The sequence below is a fragment of the Panthera tigris genome, chromosome E2 (genome assembly GCF_018350195.1).
Source record: "Panthera tigris isolate Pti1 chromosome E2, P.tigris_Pti1_mat1.1, whole genome shotgun sequence".
In the NCBI taxonomy this organism is placed as follows: Eukaryota; Metazoa; Chordata; class Mammalia; order Carnivora; family Felidae; genus Panthera; species Panthera tigris.
This window is the reverse complement of record NC_056674.1, coordinates 14,537,192-14,559,564: the sequence shown is the minus strand read 5'-3', so window position 1 is coordinate 14,559,564 and position 22,373 is coordinate 14,537,192. Positions and strand designations below refer to the sequence as shown.

Here is a 22,373-nt window from a genome sequence, read left to right as displayed (position 1 = left end):
ATTTGGGGAATAAAAGCAAGGCTCTCACATAGTTTGAGTCTGAAATCTGGAAACTAGGAGATAGGGAACAGGAGGCAAGGAAGGAGATGATGAATCCTGTTTTAGGTGATGGATTCCAAGACTCAAGTAGAAATTGGGATGCCTTTTGGGGGAGGCAGAGGTAAGGAAGACAGAACTATGAACTGTCAATGCAGAGAAAAAAAAGGAGGATTTGTTGTCCTCATTGTTTCCTTTTTTGTGTGGAAATAAAAGTGCTGGGGGGGGGCATCTGGGTGGCTCAACCATTTTGTGGTAGGGTCCCCTCCCTAAAAGAGAAAAAAAAAACAAAACAAAACTCAAGGCAACTTGGCTATGCCACATGACAACATTCCTCATGACCTTGTAACATGAGACCACTTAATCAGACTGCATGTTTGTGTGTTACCATAAATGGGAAACAGAAAACGTATAAAAAAACTATGCCACGTGGCGTTCGGGGCTGAGTTCTTTGGGTACAAACCCAACGGAATAGTGCCAACAGTTGCTTCCTGGAAAGAAAAGCCTCAGTGTCACAACTCTGTGCGAGAATCCTGCTACTAGTTGAGCATCTGACTCTTGGTTTTGGCTCAGGTCATGATCTTATGGTTTGTACCATTGAGCTCCACATAGGGCTCTGCACTGACAGTGTGGAGCCTGCTTGGGATTCCCCCTCCCCCTCTGCCCCTCCCCATATGCCCAGATGTGCTCGCTCTCTCTCTCTCTCTCTCTCTCTCTCAAAACAAATAAGAAAAAAAAAAAAGCACTGGGGTCTTAAACAAGGAAGGCAGGGACCAGATCTGATTGATTTCTAATTCCCCTAGCATAGGGCTGGCATTGATCAGGAGCCACAAATTCTCTTTGTGACTTAGCGGGCGTGACTTTCCCTTGTCTGAGCCTCAGTTTCCTCACCCGTAAAATGAGGAAGAGCAAACCTACCTCTGAGGGTATTGTAAGGATTCAGAGTTTGGAACTTGCCCAGTTAAAAGGAAATGCACAAATGGTGCCTGGTGTGACAACCCACAATATACCGACCAGAATGGAAAAAAAATTCAGAGAGACAATATCAAGTGTGTGCACAAGGGATGTGAGTGTAAGTTATTGTAGCTTGACAGTGTTGACTAAAGCCAACCTCACACTTGCCCTTTGACCAGTGATTCCACTCCTTAGCATATTCCCATAAGTTTATGGAGGAAATGTACGAGAATAGTGGTAGCACCAGGATAACCCCAGGCTGGAAAATATCCAGTTTTAGGCATATCCACAGGGACCGAAAGCATACAGAAGTGAAAATGAAAGAACTATTCCTATGTGCAATATGAATGTCACAAACATGATGTTAAGTAAAAAGCCAAATACACAGTACACACTGTGGGGGTTGAGACGGACAGAAGTAATCCGCACTGTTAGAACTCAGGTAAAGGATAACTTTAAGAAGGGATAGGATGGCAGAAAGAGAGCATGTGGGGGGCTCTTGGGGGTGGCTACTGTTTGGCCTCTTGATCTGAGTACTGGTTATAGGTGTGTTCACTTAGTGGAAAGTCATTGAACTGCACAGTAATGATCTGTACACTTCGCTGTATTTATATTTCAATAAAACAATTTACTTAACAAACACTGTGTGAGTGTATCCCCACTGGCCAGTGTGTATCCCCTGTCTGGGGACAGACAGATCTGAGGACTCTTGTGACCGGCAAGCAGCTTCATAGCTCTGAGCCTATTTCCTTCTCTGTAAAAGGGAACATAATGCCTGTTCAGATTCAACGAGTTGAGGCACCCAGGACTTAGGCACAGGGCCTCGCACAGGTCTGCAAGTGTCCCACGGGACGCAACTCCCGCACTGCTGCCTCATCCTCTCCAGCCCAGATGCCTGCGTCGTTTCTACCTGATTCGCTAAGGGTAATGCGGGCTTGGGGCTCCTCACCTCGCACTGGAGTAAAAAGAAACAAAGGCCAGACTTTGCGGAGGCTCGCAGTCTCCAAGCAGAATTCCCGAGGCTCACAGATAGTAACATTCCTCCAGCTCTCTCAAGGACTTCCTTTACCAAAGCTGTGTTACAATTTTGCTCGTTAGTGTCACTTTCCCTGATAGCTTTAAGCACTCCCCAAGATCTATGTGCAATTAGATCCTGAGCATATGGCCCACTGATACACAACTGAAGGGCCTCAAGACTGATGTTTTACTAGAGGGTAGTAAACAGCCTTATCTTAGCAGCAGCTAGCGCCCTGAACGCTTTACTTCCAAATTCCTTACCGACTTACTCTATCCTTAGCACCACCATCCCGCCCCAAACTATAAAGTATTTAATCAGTCATTTCTCACAAACACAAGTGCAGCTCTTCCCGTACGGGTCCTGGCACTGTGCTTTAAATAAAGCACCCTTCCCACTGAAAACGTCTCAAGAATTCTTTCTCCACCCTTTGCTCCCGGCCCACGTCACATCAACTCCCAGGGTGGATCCCAGTGAGGAGTCGCTCTGGGGGTCGGGAGGGGGGGTGGTGGAATCCTCTGGCGCAGCTCACGTTGAGACACCTAAAGGAACCCCTCTGGGGAACGCCGCCCAAAACATCTCCAGCCCTTTCACTAAATGAGATCGAGGAGACAGATTTGCGAGTTCCTTGATTGATAAAGCAATGAAGCAGCGCCGCCTACTGCCGAGAAAACCCCAGCGCAGATGCCGCCCGAAATGGTGCCACCACGCGCTACTGCGCACGCGCACCGCCCTAAACCCCTGTCCCGAGAGCGCGCGGTGCACGCCTTGGGGGCGGAGCTCAGGACGAAATCTTCCCTTCCCTCCATCCTTTGCGGCCTATCCAGCCCGCTCTAGCGAAGTCTTAAACTACGTTTCCCAGAATCCACTGAGGTCCTAGTCTTCCGGTAGCGTCAGCGGAAGCGGTGACTAGATCTGGCTGGGCCGCACAGAGGCCGGCTTGGTCACTATGGAGGAGATAGGCATCTTGGTAGAGAAAGCTCAGGTCTGGTGGGGCCTGGCTCGCGGGGAGAGGGTGAGGCCGACCTGAGTGGGGTGCTGAGTGACTTCGGGAATTCCGGCCCGGGTCAGGGTGATTTGGGATCCTTCGGTGGAGAGCTCTGTGCTGCCCCGAGGCCTGGCTCGGTGACTGAATGATGTTAGGGGGGCAGTAAGGCGCAGAAAGCGCGGCTACAGGAATGAGTGACGTTAGAGGTTCCTTGGCACGGAATGATTTCGAGGACTAGCTAGGAGTGCTTAGTGACCGATGGCCTAGCGAAGCTGGGGCTGTGTCGGGGTGTGAGTGATAGATGGGACGCGGCCGTGGGCCGAATGATGTCTGAAGTTGGGCTGGGAGCTAACCGATGTTCGGAGGCTAAGTAAAATCTGTGGTTTGGGGCCTTCCTAGGGAACTGGATGATAAAAGAATGTTTGAAAGCATGGTGACATTAACAACCTATATTGAGCTAGCCATGTGACACTAGGAACCTGTTGAGGGGGGTTGAAGAGCATTGGGAGCTGGTAAGGAGTGGTTGTGACATTTAGGCTCTAGTTGGGAGTCTGGCGACATTGGGGGTATGTTACAAGTGGCACGTGTTAATAAAATATGTTTTTGGAAGGCTAGTTGACATAAGAGCCGTGTTAGGGGCTAGGTGACATTAGGAGCCTTTTTAGGGGGCTGAGAGGTTTGCAGGGTCTGTTTAGAGGGGCTGAATGATGTCAGGAGCCGGTTAGGGGCTGAGTGGTTCATGGTGAAGTGGGGAGGATGCTCTGTATTCTTTCTTCCTCCAACTTGAGTTTTCTCCTTTGTTCTAGGATGAGATCCCAGCACTGTCTGTGTCTCGGCCCCAGACCGGCCTTTCCTTCCTGGGGCCGGAGCCTGAGGACCTGGAGGACCTGTACAGCCGCTACAAGGTACATTCAATCCCAAGCCGGACCCTGCACAGGGTCCCAGCATCCCATACTCTTCCTCCACCCCACAACCTTCCACTGCCGCCTCACTTAGCAGGGCATGGAGCCAACCCTCCACCTTTCCCCTCTCCACTCACAGAAGCTGCAGCAAGAGTTGGAGTTCCTGGAGGTGCAGGAGGAATACATCAAGGATGAGCAGAAGAACCTGAAGAAGGAATTCCTCCATGCCCAGGAGGAGGTGAAGCGAATCCAAAGCATCCCACTGGTCATTGGGCAGTTTCTGGAGGCTGTGGATCAGAATACAGCCATTGTGGGCTCCACCACAGGTGCGTGGGTGGGTGGGCAGGGGGCCTCTCATTCACTCATCTGTTCATTAAGCGTCTGTCAACTGTTTCCTGCCACGGACCGGGAATTGTGCTAGGATCTTAGAAGAGCAAACAAGGCAAGAGAGGGTAATGGTGTTTTTCAAACTCTGATATGAAGGTAGACATATATCTTACATTCTTTCTCTACACGTACGTATGCATGTATTTTGTGTGTGTGTGTATGTGTGTGTACATACGTGTACAGTTGACTTTTGAACAACACAGGTTTGAACTGGATGGGTCTCCTAATACGTGGAGTTTTTGGGTAAATACAGTCTAGTACTATAAATGTATTTTCTTTTCCTAATGATTTGCTTAATATTTTTTTTTGCTAGTTTACTTTATTGTGAGAATACAGTATATAATATGTAAAACATACCAAACACGTGTTAATTGACTGCTTATGGTATTGGTAAGGCTTCTGGTCAACAGTGGGCTATTAGTAGTTAGCTTTGTGGGGAGTCAAAAGTTATACATGGATTTTTCAGATGCACGGGGAGTCAGTGCCCTTAACCCCTGCATGGTTCAAGAGTCAACTGTTATACATATATACACTACATATATATACTACATATACGCTGAATATGCATATGTATATATACTATATATATATATATTATCTATGTGTATGTAATACATATATTACAGATATACTGGAAATTTCATCAAATGCTGTTTACCCTTACTATGTGCAATATACTCTGATGTTTTCCATTCTGTTCTAGCCTGCTTTTGTTTCAAACTATGTTCTGGATATGACCCTCTCAGTTGATTTCATGACCATTACTGGGTTGGGACCTGCCATTTGAAACCACGGGTGAAGTGGGAAGAGATTGGGCTCTGGTAGGACTCGGTATACAGTAGCTGCTGTTATTAGCATGGGCTTAGGCCCTGCCCTCATGATGGTTGTTGTCTCTGTGTGTTACCCATCTCTTTCTGTTTCTGGCCTCTGCTCCTTTGGACTGAGCCATGTTCTCCTATCGGTGGGGAGAGGTGGCTGACTGGGCCTGGAATTGAACTGATGGGCTGGAGGTGAGGTGGTGAAGGGAGGGAGTCGCCCAGGATGAGGCTTGTGTGTTTGACCTGTAGGACTTGGGGGACTGTAGGGCTATTCCTGAGATGTCAACATGGGCAGAGGAGTAGGTTTGGAGGGAGACCGTGCAGGCAGTCTAGGATGTTGCAGGGAGGGGTCCAGGAGGCTGCTAGACAGCCAGGTCTGAAGGTCAGGAGAGAGACTGACACTGGACAGGGGTGTGCATCAGCACCGTAGAAGGAGAATGTGGATGGGAGAGAGGAACCCGAGGCTGGGCGAGCAGGGAGGTCTGGTGCAGAGACCTAGAAGGGTGAATCAGGCAGGGTCCAAGGGGAGGAGAGGAGATGGTTGGAGACGTTCTGGAGGCTGAATGGAAGATCATAGTGACTGATGGACAATGGAGAGAAGGGGAGAAAGATCTAGGATGAGGTTTGGGACTCTGGCCGGGGACCAAGGACTGTGGGCCTCCCTGAGACAGAGACCCAGGAAGAGCAGCACAATTTGGGAGAAGATCCTGAGAACACATTGGGACACAGTGAGTGACAGACACCCTAGGGTCATGCAGGGGGAGGCATTCCAGGAGGCCGCTGGTCACCTCGGGCTGAAGCTTGAGAGGGAGTCAGGGCTATAGAACAACAGGGAAGTTGTCATTGTGAACGTGGGGATGGACCGGAGGAGGCCAGTGGCCAGGAGGCCCAGGCAGGGTCTGAGTGAGAGATACCGGTGGCCTGGAATGTACGACCGTGAGGGGTGGGGAGACGGTTTTAAGGTTCTGGCACTTCTCATTTTCCCCTCTTCTTCCTGTCTCCCAAAGGCTCCAACTACTACGTGCGCATCCTGAGCACCATTGATCGGGAGCTGCTCAAGCCTAACGCCTCGGTGGCCCTGCACAAGCACAGCAATGCCCTGGTGGACGTGCTGCCTCCTGAGGCTGACAGCAGCATCATGATGCTCACCTCAGGTGTGGGGGAGGGGAGCCCAGGGCTGGGGGCGGGTCCTAAGGGACGCTGGGAGCCAGGCTGAGAGCCCCAGCTCTGCTCTCCCACCAGACCAGAAGCCAGATGTGATGTATGCAGACATCGGGGGCATGGACATCCAGAAGCAGGAGGTGCGGGAGGCTGTGGAGCTCCCGCTTACACACTTCGAGCTGTATAAGCAGGTGTGGAGCTGGGAGGGGCAGGGAAGGGAGAGGCCCCACTGTATTGAGCTGGTGGTGGGACTCCCTGGCTCGTCCTTCTTGGCCTCTGTGTTTCAGATCGGCATCGACCCTCCCCGAGGCGTCCTCATGTATGGCCCACCTGGCTGCGGGAAGACCATGCTGGCGAAGGCTGTGGCTCATCACACGACAGGTGAGCCTCTCAGCGCTTCTCCAGAGCCTTGACCTTCTGGGCTCTTCGGACCTTGCTCCCTGCTTTCTCATCTTCCCCAGGAAGTGGCATGGTGATTAAGAGCAGGGGCTGTGGGGTCAAAGCCCCTGTGTGCCTCTTACTGGCTGTGCCGTCCTGGGAGGTGACTTTATATCCTCATACCTCAGTTTCCTTATCTGTAGAAGACTCTTCACAGTGTTACTGTGAGAAATGAATGAAATAATGCAGTGTTTTTCCTACAGTGGGTTGTGACCCATGAGTAATCGTGACTTCAGATTCATGGGTGTAACCAGCATTTCAAAAAATGAAACAAAACATCAGAGTCCATCCCACATAGTAAGAGCTCAGATTTGTGAAACTTGTAGTACACACACACACACGCTTGTGGTTGTTTATATACGTATTTCTTTTTTTTTTTTTTTCGATGTTTATTTTTAAGAGAGAGCATGTGAGCAAGCAGGGGAGGAGCAGAGAGAGGGAGACAGGGGATCTGAAGCAGGCTCTGTGCTGATAGCATGGAGTCCGATGTGGGGCTTGAACTCAAACTGAGATCATGGTCTGAGCCGAACTTGGATGCTTAACGTACTGAGCCACCCAGGCGCCCCCCACCCCCCATGTATTTTTTATTGTAGGTTCCAGACAAAAACGTCCTAAAGTCACTATATTACTGTTTGTAAAGCCTAAAGATAGGGCTCGGCACATCTTAAAATCTTACCATGTGTGAACCAGAGGCTGGTAGAAGGCCGTAGTTAAGCAGTGTTTTCTGGGCCAGGCTGACTGGGTTTGCAATCTGGCTCCCCTACAACTGCTTATGTAAGGTAGTTTATGTAACTGCTCAATAAGTTAGCCTCTCTGTGACTCCCATTTCGTATTTGTCTGGGTTATTCAGAAGATTGAATCAATATAAAGCTTCTAGAACCATACCTGGCACGTAGAGAGTGGACAGTAAATGATAGCCATCGTCACGATCGCTCCTTTGCTCAGCAGTTCATTGGACCTCTGCTCTCCCGGGCCCGGAGCATGGATACAGTGATGAATCAGACATGTCCCGTGTGTTGGAGAATCTCCCACTATGGCTGAGGAAAGAGAAAAAGAAACACTTAGAACTCGGTCATTCGGTTAACGTTTATTGAGCGCCTGGTGCGTGCCACACTGTGTTCTAGGTGCAGGAGATGTGGCAGCGAACGGAACAAAGCCTCCTTTCTTCATGGAGGTGATGCCTTAGTTGAGGGAAGAACTTAAACAGATACACAAGTGAATAGATTATATATCCCATGGTGCTGAATGCATGCTGAGATTAAGCAGGACAAGGGGAGAGAGAGTAACAGGGGCTGCAGCCTTTTATGCCAGAGCTGGGGCTTGGTCAGGGAAGACTTTCTACGAGGTGACCTTTACACAAAGACCGGGAAGACCTGAGGGAGCGAATCACAGGAAGGTCCAGGGGAGGAACTGTATCAGGCTGAGGGAATATCTGGTGAGGCAGGAATAACAGGGAGGCCCCTGCAGCTGAAGCGAGTGAGGGAGGGGGCTCACAGTCGGAGGTGAGGTAGAATGGGAACAGTCTGCGGAGTAGCAAATACCCCGGAGAAGCAGGGAAGGTAGTGGGCTTGCCCTAACGGGAGGGCGCGCCGGCCCACGCTGCCCAGGCCTCTTAGGTAAGGGTTCCCAGAGGAAGCGAGGTGTAAGTGATTTGGCAGGCACACCGTTGGGAGAGGGCATCCAAGCACAGGGAATGGTATGTGCAAAGGCCTGGGACAGGAAAGCACTTTTTATTTAGCGTCATGAGTGGACCATGACCAAACTCCAGGAGGGCACGGGCCTTATACATTTGTGTGTTTCTGCATTTCCAGTGCCTGCCCAGTAACTGAACTGTGGTAGTTGCTCAGCGAATGTTTGTAGGAGGGCTGTGCTTGGCAGGTCTAGGAGGTGAGGCTGAGGAGATCAGAAAGGGTGTGAATATAGTCTTAGCACTACTCTCAGAGAGTTTACATGTTGTACTGAGAGCGGGGTGGTTTTAGACAGGCAGGGTTTGATAGAAATATATGCACGCTACATCTATAATTTAAAAAAAATTTTTTGGGGGGCGCCTGGGTGGCTCAGTTGGTTGAGCAACCAACTTCGGCTCAGGTCATGATCTCACGGTTTGTGAGTTCGAGCCCCGCGTCAGGCTCTGTGCTGACAGCTCAGAGCCTGGAGCCTGCTTCGAATTCTGTGTCTCCCTCTCCCCCACTCATGCTGTCTCTCTCTGTCTCAGAAATAAATAAACATTAAAAATAATTTAAAAAAAAATTTTTTTAATGTTTATTTCTGAGAGAGAGGAGATACAGAACATGAGCAGGGGAGGGGCAGAGAGAGGGGGAGACACAGAATCCAAAGCAGCCTCCAGGCTCTGAGCTGTCAGCACAGAACCTGATAACAGGCTCGAACTCACAAACCATGAGATCATGATCTGAGCCAAAGTCAGAAGCTTAACCAGCTGAGCCACTCAGGTGCCCCTAGCCAATTTTTAAGTGTATGATTCAGTGGAATTGAGAGCATTCACTGTTGTGCAGCCTCCACCAGTATCCATTTCCAGAACTTGTTCATCATCCTGAACGGAAACTCTATACCCCTGTTTCTCCACACCCCCTTGCCCCTCGAGCCCCTGGTAACCTTTGTTCTTAGTGACTATGAATTTGGCTCTCGTAGGTTATCTCATGTAAGTAGATGAATCCTACATTTGTCTTCTTAAGACTTGCTTTTTCACTTAGCCTGTTGTCTTCAGGGCTCATCATGTTGGAGCAGGTATCAAAATATCATTCATTTTTAAGGCCAAATAATATTCCATTGTATGTATATAGTGTGCTTTATTTATCTGGCCATTTATTGAGGGACATTTCTTGAGATGTTTTACATTTTGTTGTACAAAGTCTTTTGAAATCTAAGACTTTTGAGTATCTCATGGTTACAGCGTGTCTCATTTTGGACCAGGCACATTTCAGTTCCCCAACAGCCGTGCATGGCCAGCATTAGAGAAGTGGTGTGATCAGGACCGCCACTTGCACGACTCCTGGTTTATGACGTAAAACACCAGGCCTGCGTCACAGACTGCGGGTCTCCCTCCCGTGTGGTGGGCGGAAGGAGGGTTCTGAGGGTTGCTCCAGGCAACACAAAGCCACGTGCATTTATTAACAAACAAGTTAAACTCTAAGAAGTCAAAAAAGGAGAGGCCCAGAACAAACCTGTCTTTAGCCACGTTGCCGCTTGATTATACCAGAATACGTGCCCAAGGTCCCTGGTTCTTTCATGATATTCAAAAGTGGGTCTTTTCCCATTCCATATTCTCTGATTTTTCCAACACTCTGGAAATCCAGATTTTTTTCTATCTTGGATTCTGTGAGTGTCTCTTGCTCTCCCCTATATGGCATATTGAAGCACAGATGCATTATTATTATTTAGAATGTCCTGGTTTTTAAATGTTGGGCCAGAAAATGACACATCTGTGGTAGGATTCATGATATGGGCTGCTAGGTTGCTATGGGGTGCAAGCAGGTGGCTGGTCCTCCCAGCGGGATCTGAGACCCAGTCCCTGGGGCACGAGAGAGTAACCTGGCCACTTGGAGTGAATGTTCACAGGAACGGCTGTCTGCAGGGAATTCTCGGTTTCAGTAAGCGGCATGGGCCCTGTGGGAGGCCCTTCCTCATCTAACCCTCATCTTCCTGCCATCAGCTGCGTTTATCCGGGTCGTGGGCTCCGAGTTTGTACAGAAATACCTGGGCGAGGGCCCCCGCATGGTCCGGGACGTGTTCCGCCTGGCCAAGGAGAACGCACCTGCCATCATCTTCATAGATGAGATTGACGCCATTGCCACCAAGAGATTTGATGCCCAGACGGGGGGTGAGTGATGCCTAATCAGGGCCTGGGATCTTGGGCAGCCTTTTACGGGGTGCCCTGGACTGACCAAGTGGCACACTCTCCAGCTGACAGGGAGGTTCAGAGAATCCTGCTGGAGCTGCTGAATCAAATGGACGGATTTGACCAGAACGTTAACGTCAAGGTTCGGGGTTCAGGATGGGCAAGGGGAGGTGTGTGGGAATCCGGGAAGAGTGGTGGCTGGCATGTAAGGGGGCAGGTATCATGACAGGAAAGAGGGTGTAGTGGGGACAGAGGTCTCAGCTGGCCTGTCCCCAATGCCAGGTGATCATGGCCACGAACAGAGCAGACACTCTGGATCCTGCCCTGCTGCGGCCAGGACGCCTTGATCGTAAAATTGAATTTCCACTCCCTGACCGCCGCCAGAAGAGATTGATTTTCTCCACTATCACCAGCAAGATGAATCTCTCTGAGGAGGTTGACTTGGAAGACTGTATCCTGCTCTAGAAGTGAGGGGATGGTCCCAGCTGGGTTGGGGACCGGATCTTCATCTCCACCTCTGCCTTCTTGTACAGGTTGGGAGACCAGGGTCCAGGGAAGGGGGTGGTGACAAAGCTCAAGGGTGACTTCTGGCTCCAGGCATTCACCCCCTCGTTCAGGGAATGGTTGCCTTAACTCACCTGTTGCAGATGTGGCCCGACCAGATAAGATTTCAGGAGCCGATATCAACTCCATCTGTCAGGAGGTGAGTGAGGGTTTCTCCCTGGATCCGGGCAGGGAGTGTGTGGGGACCCTTCCTCTTTGAGAGTATTCTGCTGCAGTCCTCATGTACTTCAGTGCCTCCCCGGGGCTTGGGGCCCTGCCTCTTCTTCCACCATCACTAGGGTTGGGGAGTAGATTTCTAACTCTCATTCCTCAACAGAGTGGAATGTTGGCTGTCCGTGAGAACCGCTACATTGTTCTGGCTAAGGACTTCGAGAAAGCATACAAGACAGTCATCAAGAAGGATGAACAGGAGCATGAGTTTTATAAGTGACCCCTCCCCCGCCCCACCACAGGGGCCGGAGACTTCTCTCACCTCCCCAGCCTCTGTCCTAAAACCTAGTGTTCTTTTTTCTTTACCTGGGATTGGTTTACTCAGTAAATATACAAGATTGAATCTGTTTAATTTCTTCCTAAAAGTTTAACTCTTTCGGAGAAAACTGGGCCTGGAATAGGATGTTCTGTCCCCTCCTGCTCTCCTGACAGATGAGTGGGTGAGGTACATGTCCTGGGTTACAGTTTGGGAGAGAAGCAACGAATTCAAACCAAATGACTATAGAAATTTGGGGAAAGGGGAGGGGCACCTGGGTGGCTCAGTCAGTTAAGCGTCCAACTTCAGCTCAGGTCATGATCTCACAATTCATAGGTTCGAGCCCCACATCTGGCTCTGTGCTGACAGTTGGAGCCTGCTTCAGATTCTGCATTTCCCTCTCTCTCTCGCTCCCCCTCCCCCACTCACACTGGGTCTCTCTCAAAAATAAACAAACATTGAGGCGCCTGGGTGGCTCAGTTGGTTGAGCATCCGACTTCACCTCAGGTCATGATCTCACAGTTCGTGGGTTCAAGCCCTACATCAGGCTCTGTGCTGACAGCTCAGAGCCTGAAGCCTGATTTGGATTCTGTGTCTCCCTCTCTCTGCCCCTCCTTTGCTTGTGCTCTCTTTCTCAAAAATAAACATTAAAATTTTTTAAATAAAAAATAAACATTTAAAAATATTGGAGGAAAGGGATAGAAACTGAACCTTAGACCACAGCCCTTGGCCACAAAATAAAGCCTCTGCACACCTGCCCACCTGCATTTCCTAGAGTAGGTAGATCATTTGAGTCTTTGATGATTCCTGCCTTCCTCACACTCGGAGTATCAAGAACAGGGAAACAGCCCTGCAGAGTCCCCAAGAGCAGGGATGACGGTTGATGGGAGGAGGTTGGATGGCTGGGTTTTGTGAGTCTCTCTGGCCCTACTCCATACGGTCTTACTGGAGCACAAATGTGTTTGGTTGGACCAATTCCGTCTCTTGAGGTCTCTCTTTGAACACCTCTCCCTCTGGACAGCCCTCTCTGGTGCCCCAAGCTGGGAGGGAACCCTTCTGCACCCCACTGGCACCAGGCCCGTGCTCTGCTTGATCACAGTTCAAGTCCCAGAGCCTACGCATGGTAGACGTTCACTTAGTATTTCTTGAACAAATACATGATGTCAGTATCTATTTGGAAGTGAGACAGGAAGAAGGAAAAATGGTAGTCACAGGTCCTTGAAGAGACGGAGGGTGATTCCTCTGTAGACGACCACTGCAGGTTGAGTAGGGAAGTTAACTTCTCCTCCCCGGGACCTCACTAAAATAAGAGGTGATAAGAGAGTAGGATGTACATTCACAAGATCAGGAGGAGAGAGGATCTGGCAGACACGGTTTCGGAAAGAGGCAGATAGCTGCTCGTTAACGTAGCAGACGTGAAGCGGAGCCCAGAAACAGATGCCCGCTTCAGAAGTCACAGGTGCCACGTTCTGAAGGTGAGGGCTGGAAACAGGCACTACCTGAAAGGCTACAGAAATCCAAACTCATACACCAAGTGCACCTAGACCGTGGAGCTGTAAATGAACGAGCTGTTTTTCCAGGCCCCGTGACCCTCCTGCAGCCTGGCTGGAGGTTTATTCCAGGAAAGGCTGGACTGCGGGTCCCCAGACTGGCAGGCCTGGAGCTCGGATGAGAGGGGGGCTGCTGTGTGGAAGACAGGATTCAGGGAGAGCCCCGGGCAGGCAGCTGAAGGATTTCTGCTGAGGAAACCGGGCAGCATGGGAGAAAAGAGAGAATGGGTTAAGACACCGTAAGTCCTCATCTTTCATGCTCGGTAGCAGCTAATACCTAAAACTAATGATTTTACAAAAGCATAGAATTTAGAAATATGGAAGTAAATTTCAAAAGACAAGAGGATGGGAAGCGGCTGACTCCTGGAAGTAGGGAAATACGGGGTGAGGGTGCCATGGGCACGCTTTATACACACTTTATACAATATTTAACCTTTTAAATTAGGTACTTAAAAACCGACAGGGGGGGCCTGGGTGGCTCAGTCAGTTGAGCGTCCAACTTTGGCTCAGGTCATGATCTCCCGGCTCATGAGTTTGAGCCCTGCATCAGGCTCTCTGTTGTCAGCACAGAGCCTGATTTGCATCCTCTGCCTTCCTCTCTCTCTGCCTCTCCCCCGCTGGCACGCCTGCACACTCTCAAAAAAAATTAAAACACTGAAATTTTAAAAAACCAAGGGAAAAAAAATGGGGATTGTACAAGGCAGGAAATAACTTGGAAGCGAGAAGGTAAGGGAGGGAAATCGCAGAAGTGACAGAACGCACCCAAAACATCAGTGATAAAGGGCAAAGAAATTGGAAACAACAAAGCCAAGTGCCCCAGAAATGACAGCAAAGAAAATAACGGAGCAGGGCCGGGGGGGTGCGGTGGAGGGGATACTGCCACAATCTGAACGGAGTACCCTTCTTGGGAGTCACAATTGCGGGTTCCTGCTTCCATCCCATCGGATGGTGGTGCGACTCGAAGCATCTGCCTTAAGTTCTGTCACTCGTGGTCCTCATCAGTTAAATGGGCATAACACCCAAGACCGAGGGACGGTGAGAGGAGCATGTGAAATCATGCACATCATGTGGACAGCATAAAGCGCTAGCAGGGCGAGACAGAAAACCCAAATCCTTCATGAAAGCTTCTCCTCTTGCAAGATAGTCTCTCCCTGAGTCCACGTGACAGACTGTGCCCTCAACAGGCCTGCAGTCTGGCGGTTTGTCTTATATTGCTGCTGTTGAGAACTGTTCGCTCAACACCCCAACACTGCCATCTGGCGGGAGTAACCGGGATTTCAGGGATGATGCAGATTCAGTCCCTGTGGTCAAAGACCTGGCAGTGCAGAAGGGAGGCCCATTAGGTAAATCCCAAAGTTACATATATATTTTAACCTTTACTCAGTTTTCGAGAGACAGAGAGAGGCAGAGCATGAGTGGGGATGGGCAGAGAGAGAGAGGGAGACACAGAATCCGAAGCAGCCTCCAGGCTCTGAGTGCTCAGCCCGATGTGGGGCTCGAACTCACGAACCGCGAGATCCTGACCTGAGCTGAAGTCAGACGCCCAACTGACTGAGCCACCCAGGCGCCCCCCACCCCCAGGTTATATTTTAATAAAGGGGTCTACTTTTTCTGCTTTGAGGAAGTTGGCATTTCCTCGTGGCTTTTGAAAAATTAGGAATCTGGAAGATGATCAGGATAGGTTTGCTAATGTTCTCATTTTTACATTTCCCTGACCGCCCATCCAACTTCAAGTTCCTGGAGTATCTTTGAGAAGATGTGGAGATCCCAGAAAGTGAAGACCATGTTTCTTCTTCATCCATATGATGCTTTTACAGGGCCTTTCTCCATTTCCTTCAGGTGAAATGACCCCAAATGACTAGTGAAGAGTGACCTTGGTTACCCCCATTCCTCGAGGGGTCCGAGGCCTGCTGACCACAGTTCCGCATTTCAAAATTACTTTCTGCATTTTGAAAGGGAGCATAAGCCAAGACCACTGAGAGTAAAAGCCGCCACAATAATGCCATGATTAACTGCATTTATTGCCTGTGCTGTCCAGCCAGAGACCCCTAGGAACACACCCGTAGTCGAAAATTCTGGGTTTAGCACTCGTTATGAGGGAGAACACACACCACGGGGAGCTGTGCGGCGTCTTAGAAAGAGGGTGACAGAAAAGACACACCTTGGGGAGGGCTTCAGGAAGCGAGGCTTCGCTCTGGATTTGAGGCTATCAGGATACAAGAGGAATTTTATTAGGGTGGGACATTAGCTGCAGTGAAGGCAGACCAGGGTGAGGCTGAAGCTGTACTGGGTGAGAAGTAGCGGCCACTCCCATTAGCTGGGAGAGGGGGTATTTGGTCTGTTTTGTGACCTGGTTTGTCTGTGCTTAGACAAAATGATGAAGTGGCCTTGTTCCATCTCTCGTTATGGTCTCAGAGTGACCTTGATGTTGGTGTTCTAGGAGATTGCTTATGTGTACCAGGAGAATAATGTGGCCTAACTGTGAGCGCCGGGACAGCTTTATGCCACCGAGGCCTACCTGTAGTTGTCAGATGGTTCCTGGACACCAGCAGCTGCTTTTTCCATGCTCAGTTACATGCTACTGGGTCAAGAGGGGAAAAGGCTGGTTTGCTGACCAGCCTGGGTGTTCTTCCATCTTAGAAGTGGTTTTTTGTTTTTTATTTTTTAGGCGGGGGGGGGGGGGGTTGTGGCAGAAGGAGAGAGAGAATTTCAAGCAGGATCATGCTCACTGTGGAGCCCAACACGGGGCTCGATCCCATGACCCTGGCATCATGACCTGAGCTGAAATCAAGAGTCAGATGCTTGAGCCACCTAGGCACCCTAGAGTGTTTAAAGCAAGTGTTTTCCTGCACATATATCTTTTCTGTGTTCCACTTTGCAAAGACTGGGAGAAGAAAAAAATGTCACTACATGTAAATAGTTTTGTTTGTTTTTAATTGTAAAAAAATAACACAGGAGCGCCTGGGTGGCTCAGTGGGTTGATTGTCCAACTTCACCTCAGGTCATGATCTACAATTCATGGGTTTGAGCCCCACATCGGGCTCTGTGCTGACAGCTCAGAGCCTGGTGCCTGCTTCGGATTCTGTGTCTCCCTCTCTCTCTGCCCCTCCCCTGCTCATGCTCTGTCTCTGTTTCTCAAGAATAAACATTTTTTAAAAGTTAAAAAAAACACAAAAAGTACCCACAATATAAACAATATAAATACAGAACGTAACAACTTCTAAATAGAACACGTGTGTAAACATTGTCCAGATTCGGGGGGGGGGGGTGTTTCCACTGAAAAAGAAATTCCCACACCCACAGGCGGTGATGGCGGATTGCGTCCCCTGCAGTTACTGCAAAGGCGCATGCGCTCTGGCTGAATACAGCAACACTTTGGACACCTGTCCATCATTTCCAACCTGTCTACAGGTCACGCGGATTCCTTGGTAACGTTTCCTTTGGGTGCTCCCCAGGGTTGGTAAACATATCTCAGATGAGATGACCAGGCAGTTACTGCTAAAGAGTTACAGATGGCTCTCGACTGTCACAGAGTACCAATGCAGCAGCGTGACACATGTCACCACAGTGTGCACAAACCAGAAGCCACGTGCTGATGGCATGGATCACAGCGTGGCCAACCCAGATTACGCAAACGCTGTCTTCCATGGCCGCCACAGAGCAAGAGGAGGAGGATGAAGAAGCCAGAAGGTGGTGCTCAACATCCTGATGGACCGCATCATTTTTCTGAGTCACGCTCACCCCTAAACATTACTTGGATATTTTGCCTTATCTTTAGGATCTTAAGGTGTATATACTGTCTGATGTGATAGGACAGGAGGCCCAAGCAGAGTCGCTCAGCATGCCAACTCCTACTCGAGCAGTGACATATCAGGCCAGGCAGACGCTGGGACTCAGGGCGCTTGCAAGGAACAGCAGAGTGGAACAGCCCCAGAAGTGAGCCTGGCCACCGGAGCCTGCTTCTATGTTTTCTACCTACCCATATAGAAAACTGTTAAGTTCATACTATTACGTCTAGTTAACCTAACGTCACAAGGTCCCTTCTCATTTTCTCCCTTTCCAGACCTGTTACTCCCTGCTGTGACGGGGAGAGAAACTCGGCTCCAGTGCCTCTTAATGTGTTTACTCACTTGACAGGCCCCCTGTGTGTAACAAACTCCCATCGCTGCTCCGGCCCCCTCCCTCCTGCAGATGCTTTCCTCGCCCAACTTGGATTGGGTTCTGACACTCAGCACCTCCTACCTGGCCCGCACGAGTGTGCCCAACTCCATTTGGGCCCTGACACCCAAAGCCAGGCAGTACTCGTATCCAGATGCCCTCTTCACCCTGCTTGGGCTTTGAAATCTCATACCCATAGTCCTCCTGTGTGGACCCCGCCTTACCCTGATCAGGTTGACACCCCATGCTGGTCCATTCCACCAACTGAACTGCCCCCTAGTAAGTTCTGTCGCCCTGCACCAGGCCACCCCCTGTGTGAACACCCTCCTCACCCTGCTCGGGCTATAGATATAAGGTTGTGAAAATAACCTTAAAAATCTAAAAAAAGTAGGGGCACCAGGGTAGCTCAGTCAGTTAAGCATCCGACTTCGGCTTAGGTCATGATCTCGTAGTTTGTGAGTTCAAGACCCACGTCAGGCTTTGTGCTGACAGCCCAGAGCCTGGAGCCTGCTTCAGATTCTGTGTCTTCCTCTCTCTCTGCCCCTCCCCGCTCGTGCTCTGCCTCCCTTTCAAAAATAAATAAACATTTTAAAAAATCTTTAAAAAAAGTATAATCTTGAAGAGCTACTTTATTTGATAAACTGTGCCATAATAATTATCCTTAGTTGGTTTATCAAATAAAACCTTAAAAGGTATAAACACCTAGCAGGTATCAAATAGACAGGCTCACTGGCACTTTCCTCAGAGGTATAAGAAACTTCTGCTTAGGTAGAACAACCTTTTCTAAATAGGAGTTGGAGTGTCTCTGTGACCTGTGTTCCACTAGCACAATTTCTATTCTGCAGAAACAAACATACACATCACATATATGTACAGGTGCAAAGAAAAGTTTTGCTAAAATATACCTCCCCAAAATATGATGCTGGGGCTATTTTAATTTTCTTCTTTGTAATTCCCTCATGCATATAACTGATTAACTGCAAAAAGTGAGTATTAATCCCACAATCTTAAGTATATAATAGATCTATATCCAATTAAAAAGAATTTTTAAGTCTTAGAAGCAAACAGTTTTGACATATGTGGGAATAGAAATCAGTGGGACCTACCAGTTCTTGAACATTCTTCTTCAATATGAGATCTTTATATTGCCAAGATTCTTCTTTAAGTGGACATACATCAGGTGAAAAGCATCTGCAGACTAAATAATAAAATTTGGTCAAAGCTGACAAAGCAGCGTTTGACTCTCCCTCTACTTCTCCACCGAGTAACCAACAGAAATATCGCTTTGGATATAATCCTTGTAAAATGTCTCAATCCCAAATATTAGTAAGTGAAATTTATATGAAATTTAAAATTGGAGTATTACTGTTCATCACTGAATATTACTTCACTCATATGTACTTTTTGTTGTCTTATGACAAATCTTTGTCAATATAAATCTCAATCCATTGATTCGTTGGGGAAATCCCTGCCTCTTATGACACAGATTTCCATGCTAAGCCCTCCAATTACATTCCTGCTCCCAAAAGCCTTAAAAAAGCAGATGACCATGTCATTTCTCACTCACGCCAGTCAAACCGCTTCTGATATTGCCTTATTTTTTTTTTTTAACACTTTTTTATTTTGGAGACAGAGAGACAGAGCATGAACGGGGGAGGGTCAGAAAGAGAGGGAGACACAGAATCTGAAACAGGCTCCAGGCTCTGAGCTGTCAGCACAGAGCCTGATGCGGGGCTTGAACTCACGGACCAGGAGATCATGACCTGAGCTGAAGTCGGACACGCTTAACCGACTGAGCCACCCAGGCGCCCCTTGCCTTACTTTTTAAACTGAGGTTTTGGAGATGGAAGATGATTCCATCTAAACATTACTCTCAGTAAAACAAAGCTTTAACTAGACCGCGGAATGGGCATTTCTTACTATTACAAAAAGTGAATGCTGAGGAATGATACGAAAGATGAGGAGAGGGGTATCTGGCAGAGGGACAGTGAGGAGAGGGACTCATGGGCATGGCCCGTCTTTCACTGGGAAGGCGGGCCTAGGATGAGCCGTTGGGCAATTTGGGAAAAGAAAAGCAAACGTTACTAAAAACAAAAGCGTGTTTGTTTATAAACAAAGAGGAAACAAACTCACCTGAGCTGGACTTTCGGATGTACAACCACTTTTCCTCCTTCATTTGGAGAATGGCAGGGCTGGGGAAGAAGGAAACCTTGAGACGCCAGGCCTTTGTTAGAGTCGTGCAGACTAAGAAAATCCCCCTGCAGGGCCACATCTGCCCTGACGTCACGCACACAACCACATGTGAGAGGGCGGCTGCAGGTATGGGAACGCTGTGGTTCGGGAAAATGTAGCTGCACCCACAGCGCCTCCAAGTAGGGGCTCTCCCATCGTTTCTTGCACGGAGTTCGTCCCAGGCACACTTCTAGCTCTAAAAGTCCCACCCCAAGACCAGTCCTCTGCCTTCCTGCTCGGAACCTTCATCCCAGGGCTCAGTGTTTGTCCTCTTGGGGAAACGTGCCCACAGTGCTCTGTGCAGACACTCGGGGCTGCGGGGCAAGCAGCAGGGACGTGGGGCAGTAACACACACCACACAGCCGGCGTTGCCGCGCGCGCGCGCGCGCACACACACACACACACACTGCCGGTCACAATGGGTTTCATAGCCCCCTCCTCCGGTCCTCACGCGCGCACGGGTGTGAGGCTCTGGACTCCACGCGCCATGGGCTCCTCACTAGGCGGCAGCTCCACGCCACGAGTCCGCCCCCCAGCCTCACCTAGAGCCGACTCCTTCCCGGACTGCCACCAACTCACCGCGGGGGCGGAACCACCGACGGCGCACCATCCCTGTCCCGGGAGCCTCCGCGACCACCGCCCCGGGGCTTCGGGACACACCTTCCCGCGGCCAGCGCGCCGGGCTCCGAATGCGCAGGCGCAAGCGCAGAACCCGCGGCCGCAGCCAAGGTCTCGCGACCCCGCGGTAAACCCACGCGTGCTCGCGCCTAGGTCTCGGCGCTCGGGGAGCCTCGCTGCTCGCCCTGGCGCTGGGTCCCCCCAGAACGGCCGAAGGCACGACCCTGCGGCCGAGCGGGTGTGAGTGGGAACGAACTCCACCAGGCGGAATTTCGGCTGTCTCTTCCTGTGAGATAGTCCGGACGGGATTATCTGAGTGTATTTTATTATTATTATTTTTAATGTTTATTTATTTTTGAAAGTGACAGCGCGCTCGAGAGAGCACTAGCGGGGAGGGGCAGAGAGAGAGGGACAGAGGATACAGAGTTTGCTCTGCAATGACAACAGCAAACCCCATGCGGGGCCAGAACCCATGAACTGTGAGATCATGACGAGCTAAAATCAAGAGTCGGTTGCTTAACCGACTGAGCCACCCAGACGCCCCAAAAGATTAATGCATTTAAAAAAAAACCCCACACAATTATTAGCGTAAAAGCTAGCATAGGAATAAGTACCTGACATTAAGCTTTTGACCACTGAGGCATCCATTTCAAAAGACATCCATTCTAAATAATAGAAATATTGCCAGCTTTTTGACACAAGTACTAGCAAAACAACCAGAGAAGGGACTGGGCCATCTTCATTCATGAAGCGCCTAGTTCCAGAAAGCCCTGCGGAACCTAGATAATTGACCATTTCGGTAACCTTGCTTCTCCCTTCCAGTACCTTAATTCCCACCCAAGGCTTTAAATTAGCCAATAAGGAGGGGCGCCTGGGGGCTGTTGGTTAGGTGTCCGACTTCAGCTCAGCTCATGATCTGGCAGTTCGTGGGTTCGAGCCCCGCGCCCGGCTCTGTGCTGGCAGCTCAGAGCCTGGAGCCTGCTTTGGATTCTGTGTGTCCCTGTCTCTCTGCCCTTCCCCGCTCAACACACACACATTCTCTCTCTCTCTCTCTCAAAAATAAATGACCGTTGAACAAATTAAAAAAAATAAATTAGCCAATAAGGAGTACATCTGTGAAACTCTAGACACCCTCCCCTCCCCTCCGTTCCTAATAAAGGCAGAGCCCCAGGTCTACACTCTCTCTCCCTATAGGTACAACCTCACTGTGCGGCTTTCAGGTATGCCATGCACTACCATCTGGGATCTGTGAGTAATAACACCTGTTCTTCAACAAAGTTCTCTGATGGTCGTTGCTGAGGTATATTCTGCAATCATAAGAACCACAAGGGATGGTCCAGCCACAGCATTGGCCCCAGCAGGGGAAATGTCTGGGAGGCTTGCTACAAGGACTATGGGCTTGGGCAAGTGTCTCAGGCATTCTTGGCCACAGCATCACTATCAATAGGCTGGGAATAACAGGACTTCTAATGTTACTGTAACTTTGGTTTGTTACTCCAAGTCTTTTCTACATTAAGAAACTTTCCACATTAAAAGATTACCACCTTATACTTTGGGGCACACAGTGTATAAAGACATAATTATGTGACATCAACAACCCAAAGAGGCAGATACAGAGCTGTAAAGGGGCAGAATTTTTATACGTTATTGAAATTAAACTGGTATAGATTAAAACTAGGATGTTAAATATAATCCCCATGGTAACTACAAAGACACTATACACAAAAGAAAATAAGAATTTAAACATTTCACGACTCCCCCCCCACCCCCCGCCAAAGTCAACTAAACACAAAAGAGTAATGTAGGAAGTGAGGGGAAAAATTCATAAAGCATACATAAAACAAATAGCACAATGATAGAAGTCTCTCCTTATCAGTAATTACTTTAAATGTAAATGGGTTAAACTCTTCCAATCAAAAGACAGTGATTGGCAGAATGGATAAAGAACACATGATCCAACTACATGAGCTCAAAACTCACAAACAGGTTGAAAGTATGGGAAAATAATATTCCATGCAAAAAGGACCAAAAGAGAGTAAGTGTGACTATACTAATATCAGACAAAATAGACTTTAAATCAAAAGACCTGGAAGAGCCAAAGCAATCCTGACACAGAAGAATAAAGCTAGAGATATAACATTTCCTGATTTCAAACTATATTACAAAGCTATAGTAACCAAAACAGTAAGGTATCAGTATAAAACCAGACCCATAGATCAATGGGACAGAA

At 49.1% G+C, this 22,373-nt stretch overlaps 1 protein-coding gene and 1 long non-coding RNA gene across 2 annotated transcripts; one reads left to right on the top strand and one right to left on the bottom strand.

The window, feature by feature from the left end:
* Positions 1–2,884: 2,884 nt before the first annotated feature.
* On the top strand, positions 2,885–11,681 carry PSMC4 (proteasome 26S subunit, ATPase 4). The gene is made up of 11 exons (XM_007087215.3): positions 2,885–2,990; positions 3,800–3,898; positions 4,035–4,221; positions 6,108–6,254; positions 6,343–6,452; positions 6,549–6,642; positions 10,370–10,537; positions 10,621–10,697; positions 10,838–11,006; positions 11,203–11,258; positions 11,436–11,681. The coding sequence occupies exons 1-11, from the start codon at positions 2,955–2,957 to the stop codon at positions 11,547–11,549; spliced, it is 1,257 nt and encodes a 418-aa protein (XP_007087277.1). The 5' UTR covers positions 2,885–2,954; the 3' UTR covers positions 11,550–11,681.
* LOC122234176 lies at positions 7,498–19,482 on the bottom strand. Its single transcript, XR_006211949.1, has 3 exons — positions 19,427–19,482; positions 18,400–18,491; positions 7,498–7,736 (listed from the first exon to the last, which is right to left on the bottom strand). It is a non-coding gene; the product is annotated as an uncharacterized LOC122234176 (long non-coding RNA).
* Positions 19,483–22,373: the final 2,891 nt, after the last annotated feature.

Coding starts and splice junctions, on each gene's coding strand:
- PSMC4 (XM_007087215.3), top strand. CDS start 2,955: ATGGAGGAGATAGGCATCTTGGTAGAGAAAGCTCAG. Junction 10,538..10,620: donor ATTTGATGCCCAGACGGGGG/GTGAGTGATGCC, acceptor CACACTCTCCAG/CTGACAGGGAGGTTCAGAGA. Junction 11,007..11,202: donor GGAGGTTGACTTGGAAGACT/GTATCCTGCTCT, acceptor CACCTGTTGCAG/ATGTGGCCCGACCAGATAAG.